The sequence below is a fragment of the Crinia signifera genome, chromosome 1 (assembly GCF_055691185.1).
Source record: "Crinia signifera chromosome 1, ASM5569118v1, whole genome shotgun sequence".
Classification (NCBI taxonomy): Eukaryota; Metazoa; Chordata; class Amphibia; order Anura; family Myobatrachidae; genus Crinia; species Crinia signifera.
Window position 1 is genome coordinate 422,451,947 of NC_139217.1, and position 12,577 is coordinate 422,464,523.

At 43.5% G+C, this 12,577-nt stretch overlaps 1 protein-coding gene across 1 annotated transcript in view; it reads left to right on the forward strand.

Moving 5' to 3' along the window:
* Positions 1-10,835: 10,835 nt before the first annotated feature.
* The window catches only part of LOC146018514 (baculoviral IAP repeat-containing protein 1-like), a 75,059-nt gene continuing 73,317 nt past the window's right edge, over positions 10,836-12,577 (forward strand). The window contains exon 1 of the mRNA XM_083151878.1: positions 10,836-11,465. Within this exon, the coding sequence (XP_083008004.1) occupies positions 10,904-11,465 (562 nt within the window). The 5' untranslated portion in view covers positions 10,836-10,903. The remainder of the gene's footprint in view (positions 11,466-12,577) is intronic.

A 12,577-nucleotide genomic window follows, 5' to 3' on the forward strand; every position in this document is an offset into this window, starting at 1 on the left:
CATAATACTGATTGTTTCTAATTTGAATGTTTAGATTTTTCCATTTTATATTATTGTATAATTCCGCATGTAGCCAACTATGACGGGCGGTACTGTTTTATAAAAACTGTTATGATGTTGTTCGTTTAAAATATTATGAGATATAGCCAAATACTTCCATCTGTCACAATTACCAAAGCTGGTTACTTTTATTAGCTAATGAGATATGGCTACGTATGTGGCCAGTTTTCATTGGTTTATGGTTAGAATAAATGTCGGGCAAGGTGTCACAGTAGCCACGCCCTCTGACGAAGTCCTAGTGATGAAATGCGTTAGGGCATGTTCTGTGACGCTCGCTCCGACTACCTGCTGTCCATCACGGCTCTCAGCCGGCGTTTGTCCTCTCATCGCCTCCTGCCTCTCTCAGCGCAACCCAGCGTGTGTTAGCCGTAGTGCCTTAGAGTTGCTACTACGACCGCAGTGGATCCGTAAGCAGCTTTTGCCTGGTATATTTGTTTATGCCATGTGGTAACCAGCCCACAGAGTTATTTTATTTGGTACGAGCAATTGTCTTCATGTATCGAGGATCATTGTGATTGTCAGATCCAATAAAAATCATCTTTTAATGCACCATGAAGCGACCTTCTTTGTTATTTATATATATATATATTTATATATAAGTGTGTGTGTATATATATACGCCACCCTGCATACCCCCTCCCACCCTGCTTCCTCCCTCCCTACCTGAATCCTCCACCACTCCATATCCTATGCCACTCTGTGTCTACCCTCTGTCACCCCACATCCTATGCCACCCTGCGTTCCCCTCCACCATGAAACCTACGCCACTCTGCGCCTCCCCTCCCTGCATCCTCCACCACTTTGCGACTCCCTCCCTGCATCCTATGCCACTCTGTGTTCCCCCGGCTACCCTGCATCCTGTGCCACCATGCCCCCCTCACACTCTGCGTCATATGCTACCCTGCGTACATCCTCCCTCCCTTTGTCCTCAGCCACCCTGCATCTCCCCTCCCAGCATTCTACACCACCCTGCATCCCCCCTCCCTGCATCCTCTTCCACCCTGCTACTCTACTCTCACCCCTTGTCACCCCCTTCTCACCATTCATCACAAACCCCTCTCACCCTGTGTCTTTTCATTCCGTTGCATAATGTGAACTTTAGCTCATACTGTTTGGCATAATGAGATTTTTGTCTCATAGGGTGCTGCATAATGTTATTTTTTTTTAACTCATTCTGTGCATTTTGTGACTTTTGGATCACTCCATTGTCATAATGTGAATATTTGCTTATACTGTGTGGCATAAGGTGTACAGGTTTTTCAATAGAAAAAGGGGCCCTCTTGTTATGGTGCATAATGTGTTTAAGGGAGGTGGCCCATACTCAGTGTCCCACGGCGGGAGGGGCAGTTGGGAGACCCCCTGTCACCTTCCTATCTCTATCTCCCCAGCCCCACAGGCTGCAGAATAGACGCTGTGCGCATGCGCCTATTCTGCAGCCTGAGGGGCTGAGGACACAGCCAGCAGCTCAGAGAGCCACTAGCCATGCCCCCACAGTGGCGAAAATGGGGCATGGCCTAGTTGAAATAGGCCACGTCCCCTTGTCACTAGGCCACGCCCCCAAAAAATCGGCCGCGCCTCTCGCGCGCAACAGGTCCATCTTTGGAATTTTTGGAAGAAAAAGAATGTCTGTTGCTGGTGCACCAAGGATTAAAGATACAATAAGATTTAACTTTTATTAGAAATTGTTAAAAGATTGTGAAATAAAACACATAAACATGTACATAGACACAGACTAGTGAAAATAAAAAAGGATAAGAATCCTTATTCAGTTGAGCTCCCGATATATTCTTTAGTTTGTCGGACAAATCAATATATTATCACAGATCCCCCAGTGTGTATGCAGCAATGTCCAAGGGGAAAACCCTGTTGGAAATGCTGGAGGTCCCACAATATAAAGTTTATGCTGTATGTGCGTTTAACCTGCTAGATATCTCCCATTTAGTCACTCTACCATGAGAGGGGATTGATATCTATTGCAGGAAGAAACTTTTAGAAGCAGAAAACGGCGTCCTATGTATGGATTCTAGACATTTGGTGCAGTGTGCGGCTAGTGTTTTTCTGTCACCTGCCCAGGGTCTGATGCTAGCCCTCTTGGACTGTCAGCCGTGGTTCTAAATGCAGCAGCGTCTGAGGGTTATACCCATGCGGCTTCTATACGTATGCCTGTGCAGAACTCTGCAATACAGGCTGCCTGTGTGTGGTGGGCTGTCCAGCGTTTAGACACCACACTTTCTGGCAGGGGGTTCCGTGTACAGCGGAGACCCGTCAGCGCATCATACAATAATCAAAATACATTTGTATGTGGGGAGGGGGTATCGGGAGTCAAAACTGATGTGCAGTCGGCGCACGCTTCGCAAGAGCTTCCTCAGGGTCCTGCAATAGATATCAATCCCCTCTCATGGTAGAGTGACTAAATGGGAGATATCTAGCAGGTTAAACGCACATACAGCATAAGGAAGCAGTATGAAATCCCGGCGGTCGGGATCCCGGCGTTCAAAATCCCGACGCCGGAATCCCGACCGACGAAATCTATATAACCATCAATATATAGAGCGCACTCACCAGACTTATTTGAAGATCTTTAAAAGCAAAAAACTTTAATAATCCATTTAAAAGTTCAGTACATAGTCATAGTCGACGTTTCGGGTCTACAGCTGACCCTTTTTCAAGACATAGCAAATGCTTGCATCCTGGAAACAGCTTAAAATACAGACCCCCCCCCCCTGGGTCACACTACATACTCTAGGACTCCACCCAATCTGGCAATCTGGGGTCCTTAACCAATCCTCAAGTCAATAACAAAGCATACCAACCCCTGTAAGGATTAACACATACATGTATAATCATCTCCTTAGCGAGTAGAATGTGTTAAGTACAAAGTGCAGCGCCGTACTCAGCGTGCGTTCCAATATTCTGGAAGTGACACAGCGTCTCCTTCCGTTTTCTCACTAGTATGCGTTCCACCATGCCGGAAGTATAGGGGCGGTTCATGCTGTGACTCTGTGCGGTCCATCTGCGTGTCACAGCTCCGGACTCTTATTTTAAGCTGATTAGGTTTTTTTTGGATAGACAAAAAAGACGATGTGGGTGTTGGAGACATACTAGTATTGTGTTGGCATACAAATTAAGGTACACGTAATGGTGTTTATACAGATGGGGCATGTCTCCTCTTTGCAGGGGATGGCGATGGCAACGCCAGCCGCCATCCCCCGCCAGCCGCCATCTGTACAGCGAAAAGGGGACGCGCTTCCATCGCTTCCCCCGGGTCACCGCCGGCTTGTCGGTGTGGGGCATTAAACAAATGCTCTTTAGACCTAATAGCATTAGTCATTGAAGAGGTTGGGGACGGGTTGAAGGTTAAAACCGAAATTAGGGAATTAGAAAAAGGATCCCTTCAGGTGCTGAAAAATGAAAAAAGTGAGGACTGGATTACCAGGCTGCAGGAATTAGTGGATAAATATAAAACAGATTTGGTAGCCTTTAAAAGAAAAAAGTTAGAACAGGTGGAAAATGACTACAAGCAGCATACTGTATATCAATGGCTTGCTGGGGATGGCGAACGGCCAAAATCCAATAGGACTAGGTTCAACAGAAACCGCAAGGTGCAGTATAGAACCTATGAACAAGATCACTTTAACTCCAATTCCTCCTCAGACGCAGAGTCTTACGATACCCTGCCACCTACAGGCTCCTCTACATCCTCTTCAGTCTTTTTTAGGCCATGATTTGGGCCTTCATCGGGAAGGCCTAAGTCCAAGAATAGACCGCACCCGAGGCGTGGTGGCTGGAAGAGGAAGAGGTCGCCCAAGGGGCAGGAGAACAGGGAGGAATTAATATTTAACCTTTCGTCCCATAGCCTTACCACTACTGAAAGATCATTACTGACGAAGGGGCTATCTTTTATCCCTACGAATATCCATGACCCTTTCCAATGGTCAATTGACCACTATAAAAATGGATGCAAACTTAGATTGCGAGAATTTTTTGACAATCAAGCGGTCCCCAATCCGCAACAAAAAATAGAACAAAAACAGCACATTTCACCCAATTTCAACCAACCCCAGTCTGAAAACCTTTTTAAGGGTAGTGGAACATGAAAACAAAATATGCACTCAGGATAATAAGAAAAATCATTTTGACAATTTAAATATTGCTGAAAGACAGGCTTTAAAAAGTCTAAAAATGAAATAGTGATCCGCAACGCCGACAAAGGCGGCGGTTCTACAGGACTTTTCAGCTTATCATAGAGAAATCTCGCATCAGTTGGCTGATCGATACACTTATCAGAAAGTGACCACTAATCCGATGCTGTCCACTAAGAGGGAAGTGGACGCCTTGATCACCTTATCCTGTGCACAAGGCTAGATTGATGAGGATGAGAAAAACTTCCTAACGGTTGAACAGCCAGTGTGCCCAGTGTTGTACACACTGCCGAAGGTGTACAAGACACTGGTAGATCCACTGGGTCGTCCGATTATCTCTGCCAGGGGTTCTGTGCTTCAGCCCCTGGCGAGATATTTTTTATTATCAACTTCAACCTTTGGTCCAACAGACTTCAACTTACCATAAAGATACAGGCCATCTCTTAAAGGCAAGAGAAAGGAAGACACGCACAAGGCGAGTCGAGCAGCGCTTATAATGATTGACAATACCAGATGATTGGAAAAGTATAACAATTTTACTTAATAAAATAACATGAAATTACAATAGTACATTAAAACAATATAACATGATAGGGTGGGGAATAAAAAGTAAACTGGAATGAATAGTTAAAACAATAGCCACGCCTCAGTGGATATGTCTGAAAAAAATGATTGAAAGTGATCACTTTTGGGGACAGGTAAGTGCACGTTACCAATTGATGAGTTCAGATTCTTTCTGAGTGTAACAGAGCTGGGTTCTTGGTTAGTTTCACGGCGGCAGCATGGTCGCCCGCTACTTCCGGGTTCGGCGCTCGGAAAACTATCTAAAATAAAGTCCATGCCAGCGGGAATTGGTTCATACCCCCACTATCCACGTTGGCATGGAGTTGATTTTAGATAGCGTGGCGAGCGTGGCGAGCGTAGCGTGGGCGAGCGAAGCGAGCCCCGCAAGGGGACACAGACGCTGCTGCGACTGAGACGCTGCCGCCGTGAAACTAAACAAGTACCCAGAGCTGGTGTCCTCACGATGTTTGCGGCGGAGTGGAATGCCGCTGGAGGTATTGTCACTCACTTGGATTTTTTCAGTCCTCTTTTTGGGGTGAGGGATAGATGTTAACTTGAATCACCGGAGGAATCCTTGGAGCGATGCACCCAGTTGGTGTTACAGCAGAGGAGTGAAGATAGGCTTCCGTGCACAATTGAAATTCTCACTGGTGTAGATGATATGTGGAAACCATGATAGTCACCTGGAGATGCTGTGCACGGTGTCCGCCAATAATTTGGAACAGAGAAATGGGTTTGGAGATGAGCAATGTCCACAACAAGTAAAGACTCCACAACAATATCCAGAGGCTGGGTTCTGTCACCTAACGCGTTTCACTGCATCCTGCAGCTTTATCAAAGGTGTTTTGACTGTGTACCTGGCTCAGGTATATATACCCTACTTAATGAGAGAATCGATACACCTGTGAGGTCCAATCATCAATACAATTTTGTAAACCATACAACAAAATAATATAGGAATAAGGAGGCAGACATAAATCACCATAAATAGTGTACATGTTTAATTCATAATAAAAATTCATACAGAAACTCTTTATTTAAAGATATCAGCCCCGATCACGTGATCGGAGTAAGGGGCGATCCATAAGCGGATGTCAGTCTGTATGGCACCATTATATTCATATTATGCCATGAATCATGAATAATACTAAATTTAGAGTGAGTATAATTTATAGAGAATGGTATATAGTATATGCATCAAAAGATATATATATATATATATATATAAATGGAAAGCAAATGCGTTCCATATGGGACAAAAGAACTATTTCCGCCCTCATCCCGGAAGTGAACGGGGAGCTCGGCGGCATTCTGTGTAGAGCAGTGTTTTTCAACCACTGTGCCGTGGCACACTAGTGTGCCTTGAGCTGCTCCCAAGTGTGCCCCCAGATCTACAGATGCCCAAACCAGTTTATAGCCACCGCCAGTTCAACTGTTATTTACTGGTCTCTTTTTTTTTTTCATGTAAAGGGTCAATGTATTTTAGTTTTGTTACCTGTGGGGACCAGTGTGATTGTTTTTTATATGGAGGCATATAGGTTTGGATTTTTCCTGTGGGGGCCAATGTGTTTTGCCCTGTGGGGATCTCATGGTGTGCCTTGGCAATCTGAAAAATCTTATTTAGTGTGCCGCAAGGTAAAAAGGTTGAAAATCACTGGTGTAGAGAGAAGAGAGAGACAAATAGACCAATCATGGCGCTTGTGATGATGTAATCGGTCACCTGTTCGTCATGTGACCATGGGTATGGAACTGAGTGTGACGTGGTTAGTCACATGTGTGTCACATGACCGCCACTGAAACTCCCTGGAACGCATATGCGTTCCAGAGATGTCACGTAATTAAAACTATACATACTATTGAAAATGAATATAGATCATATAAGCTTTTTTATGCGACCTGTATGTAAGTAAATTAAACCTCAGAAGGATATAAATGTAAATAATGTCAGTTTACGTGTCTATGTTTATAAATATTTTTCATAAATCCCAAAGTGGCAACCTGTATAGTAACAATATATAATTAATGAGATATGTTAAAAAAGAGTATATCTGAATATAATTTATTTTTATCCGGATAGAGACCCATTCCTTTGATCATGATCATATATATCACGTTTCCCGTTGTTATATGTATGTACACATTCTATGATCAACCACACATATATGTTCTAAGATACCTCAACACCTGCATATTGATACTGATGTTATTATACATTATTTTTATATATATATCAAGAGATGTACATAGTATGCACATATGTAGTTGTCTAAATATTGGAACCGCAGATCCTTCATATTCTGATAGACAACAGCAGCAATTGTATCATGTTACAGCTAGACGGTTCCATCGCCTCATTGAGGCCCCTTGGAAACAGACAATCCATTTTGAAAGTCCAAAAGATTTCTTGTTTACACAGGGTACGGAATCTGTCACCACCCCTTTTAGTGGGTGGTACGTGTTCAAGTCCTGTGAGTTTTAAATATTTAGGATTGCTCTCATGGTGTTCGGCAAAGTGCCGTGATACGCTATGGAGTAGGGAGCCCTTAATAATGTTATGACGGTGTTCGAGGAATCTAGTCCTCAGAGACCGTGTAGTACGACCTACATATTTTTAATCACAGGTGCAGGTTAAAAGGTAAATAGTGAAAGATGTATTACAATTAATGAACCCCTGAATCTTAATATTCTCTGTGGGTGTTTTTATCAACATCAATTTGTTGGTAATAAAATTACAGGTGATACATTGATTACCCCCACATTTGTAACAACCCATTGGTTTAGCTGGGAACCAGTCTGATGATGGGGCCGATGGTTTGAATGGTACTTGGGGACATTTCAAACAGCTCGGAGCTAGCAGATTTTTTAGTGATTTATTTTTTCTAAAGATAAAGGAAGGCTGGGGTGGCAATATTTCTCTCAAGAGAGGATCTTGTTTCAATATTGAATGTTTTTTTCTTATAATTTTTTTGTATATCCTGATAATCTCTATTAAAGGTAGAGATAAAGGAGATACAGTTTTCCCTGGTAGGGAAGGGATCTCTTGGTCGTTTGTCACATAGGAGAGTGTTTCTGTCTCTCTCTCTACTGGACCTATACGCTTCCTGAACCAATTGGGGAGGATACCCACAGCTCTGAAATGCAGTTATGAGACCATTAGCTTGATGGTCAAAAGTTTCAAGTTCGGAACAGTTGCGTCTAAGGCGCAACATCTGTCCCTTGGGGATATTTTTCACCCAAGGTGGATAATGAGCACTCTTAAAGTTTAGATACGAATTAGTATGTGCACCAGCAGAATTTATAATAATTAATTTTATTATTAGGTACTGCTTGGCACTCAGTGGTACACGTCAGTGCACCAGCAGCATGGAATTCTTTTTTACAGTCCCACGCAGCACAAGTATTTTTTAATTAAATTATATATAGCAGCCTAGTATGTGTTAGGCGCCGTCCTGGGCGCCGCCGCCATCCGGGTCCCATTGCAGCTCCTGCGCTGCCGGGACGGCGGCCATCTTCTTCTGGCGCACGTCAGTCGGAAGCATCGGGGAAGTTGCTAGGCAACGCCCCGAACTTCTGACGCTGCCGTCTGTGCAGGGGGAAGACCCTGCCGGATGGACCGGACGTTACGTCACCACAGGGGGCGGCAAATTCAAATAAAAGCCAGAGTCTCTGACATACAGGCGCCGGTTATAGCGTCTTGTCAGTTGTGCTCAAGTCGTGTTCCTGGTCCTGGATCCTGCTGGGAAGTTTCCTTGTCCTGCTAGTTCCGTGCTACAGTTGTTCCTGGTGTCCGTGGGCAGCCTTGCTTCTGGAGTTTGCAGTCCTTAGAAGTTTGGAGATCCTTGTCTGTGGTCCTATCACCTCCCAGATAAGTCAGGGGTAACCCTGCGTATTCCTCCTGCTGTGTCTTTATTTTGTATACCATCTTCTGAGCATTGTTGCCATTGTCTTTATATATCATCTTCTGAGCATTGTTGCCATTGTCTTTATATATCATCTTCTGAGCATTGTTGCCATTGTCTTTATATATCATCTTCTGAGCATCGTTGCCATTGTCTTTATATTTCATCTTCTGAGCATTGTTGCCATTTTCTTTATATACCATCTTCTGAGCATTGTTGCCATTGTTTATATTTGTTAGTACCACCGTCACGCATTGTTGCGTCCAACCAGAAGTTATCTCCTTGTGTTGTTACCACTTGGGGGTTCCGGGGACCCCTAACCTTGTGTGGGCTTTAGTTAGCTGTCCCCTTGCTCTCCTCTGGCCTTGGTGGGCGTGTTGTCTCTCTCAAGACCAGGTGGCATCGGGGTTGGAGCTGGACTAACCGGCTCCTTCGGATGCGGCTATTATTGGCGAAGGCTAGTTACCCACACGTCCGCCAACCCAAGCTCGAGGCAACAGAGGTAGGGCAGGATAGGTGGTCCTCGGATCCTTACAGTATGTAGTTGTATTAGGTAGGTACACTTAGGCAGTAGCACTGCCAGTGGCAACAGTGGACTGAGTAAATAATACTGGCAACCTCTATTCACACAGTATTCAGTGCAGGCAGCACCAGTGGACTATATATAATTAAATTAATTAAGTATTAATAATATAGCAGCCTAATAGGTAGAGAAACTAAACTACTAGGTAGGTAGGCAGTAGCACTGCCAGTGGCCACCACAAAAGGTAGTTACACAGCACCAGTAGCAGACTATTATGCACCAGCAGAATATATAATTAATTTTATTATTAGGTACTGCTTGGCACTCAGTGGCACACGTCAGTGCACCAGCAGCATGGAATTATTTTTTATAGTCCCATACAGCACAAGTATTATTTTTTAATTAAATTATATATAGGAGCCTAGTATTTAGTTGTACTAGGTAGGTACACTTAGGCAGTAGCACTGCCAGTGGCAACAGTGGACTGAGTAAATAATACTCTATTCACAGTATTCAGTGCAGGCAGCACCAGTGGACTATATATAATTAAATTAATTAAGTATTAATAATATAGCAGCCTAGTAGGTAGATAAACTAAACTACTAGGTACACTAGGTAGGCAGTAGCACTGCCAGTGGCCACCACGAAAGGTACTGTAGTTACACAGCACCAGTAGCAGACTATTATGCACCAGCAGAATTTATAATAATTAATTTTATTATTAGGTACTGCTTGGCAGTGGCACATGTCAGTGCACCAGCAGCATGGAATTATTTTTTACAGTCACACGCAGCACAGGTATTATTTTTTAATTAAATTATATATAGCAGCCTAGTATGTACTAGGTAGGTACACTTTGGCAGTAGCACTGCCAGTGGCAACAGTGGACTGAGTAAATAATACTGGCAGATTCAGTGCAGGCAGCACCAGTGGACTATATATATAATATAATTAATTATTAATATAATATATAATATTTCAGCACAGCACCAGAGGTAGGCCCAGCACAGAGGAGACAGTAGTACTACAAGTACACAGTTAGACTGTCCTCCTTGCTAGGGAGATCCCACCCTAAGCAGAGAGGAGAACAGAGTACATAGCAGCACTGAGGGAGACAGCCCCAGCGAATAAAATAATTACAGCACAGCACACCAGAGGTAGACCGCACAGAGGAGACCGTAGTACTACAAGTACACAGTTAGACTGTCCTCCTTGCTAGGGTGATCCCACCCTAAGCAGAGAGGAGAACAGAGTACACAGCAGCACTGAGAGAAACAGCCCCAGCGAATAAAATATTGCGTTCAAGTTTAAGCCCCAGCAGCAGCACCAACACACCCTCTCCCAACCCACTACTAGACTGGAGTGAAGATGGCGGGCGTGGCAGCCACGATTTAAAGCCTCGCGAAATCCGGTGCCGGGCGATGACGTTCTGCCCACGCGGACGGACCCGAGTCAGGCGTGAATCTTCGAGCGCTGCTCGGAATGATGACATCCGTGGGGGCTCGGATCTCTGGAATCCGAGTTTGCACATCTCTAGTAAATATATAAAATTACCGTGAGCATATTATTCAAGTAGAAAAACAATCAAAAACGAATAACAAAACTCAGATCTTTTTTGTTCTTTCAAATTCTACAGGTTCGTTTGGAAGTGTTGTTGGAATTTGAAGGTGTTGAATTGATACTTTTGGCTACTTCATGCACTAAAAGGCCCTGCAATGTCTGAAACAATGGATTTAATAAAGATATCTGAGTTTGATAAATCACGTGGTGTGTGCTTACCAACATATATGATGCATATGGATTTAGACAAAGCTGTTCATAGACTTGAACAAAAACACATACAAATACGTCAGCAGCTTCCTAGAGGACCAAACTACTCCATGAGAAGTGAACTGAAGAGGCTGAAGAGTCACTGGTCTGGAGAACAATTTTCAGGATGGACCCCTAAAGAGCTGGCATCTGCTGGTTTCTTCCATACTGGTGTGGAAAACAGCTGCCAGTGCTTTTGCTGTGGGCTGGTACTGTGCAAGCAGTCATTAAGTGCTACCCCAATGGAGAAACATAAACAATTTAACCCTAACTGTGCCTTTATTCAGGGCAATGATGTTGGTAATATATCAAAGTATGATGTTCGGGTGAGGTCTCAAGAGATTAGTCTGACGAACCTCAAGGAATCAGTGGAAAATGAAGAGGTCAGACTGAATTCCTTTACCCACTGGCCTGTATATGCTTTAACAAAGCCCAACGCCCTGGCACAGGCTGGATTTTTCTTTACAGGTAATGTGACAATAAATCAAGCGGGTGATTCAGTTATCCCATAGTAGCTTGGTGCATTATACTTCTGTTCAACTTCTAATAATGACAGTTAATAGTAGCGATAAAATCACACATCTGTTAGGAAACATAACTTCTAAGGCTATTAGAAAACCTTGGGGCTTATTGTATCAGCCACCAAATGAAGCATTGCCATTAATTAAATATGAAATAAAGAAGAATAGAAAGAAGTTGTGTCTTTTAAATATATAACACGGATTGGATTCATTAGGACCGCAGTTCACTTGCATAAGCTGTTGGTCAATTATTATTATTGGATTAAACCTAAAAGTATGTGTTTTTACATTGAATCTCTTAACTTTAATAAATCTTTTATTGTAAAGAAATGAAACATTTTATCATACCCAAACAAAGATGCCCATCCTCATTGCCAGCTCTATTTTTTGCTGCACTGGCATTGTTTCTCTTCTTCGTACATTATCCGACTCACCCAAGCTTCCTCGAGTCTTGCCTGCATGTTACAGGCAACACTACTGCAGAGTTTTTGCCATGTAATGATGATATGTTTATGATAGGTATGTCCTGGCAAGCCTGGGCAAATATGTAGACTCTGAATACTTGCCATCAACCATTTATGGTTCTAAGCCAGTGGTTCCCAACCCTGGTCCTCAAGTACCCAAACAGCGCACATTTTCCAGATCACTCGACAGAGGCACAGGTGCACTCATTATTCACTGACACATTTTCAAAGATCAACAGGTGGAGATAATTATTTCCCTTGTGATTCTTTGTGGAGACCTGGAAATCATGCACTGTTGGGGGTACTTGAGGACCAGGGTTGGGTACCACTGTTCTAAGCCATTGATGGTCTATGAATTATGTCAAATATTTTTACTATCGTGGGTGGCAAACCAAATGGTTTTCCACCATCAATGGTAACCGTGGGCCCAATTTTGTTTTGGTTTTCTGTTTAATGAGGGCAGCAGTACAAAGATGCTAGATTTTCATTCATCAGCCCTAAACAGCACCACACTCAAGCTGGCCATGCACTGCCAATTTGCCCATATTTCACCCAATTCCAACGAATCAGGCTGAGAAATCAGGTGAAAATGACC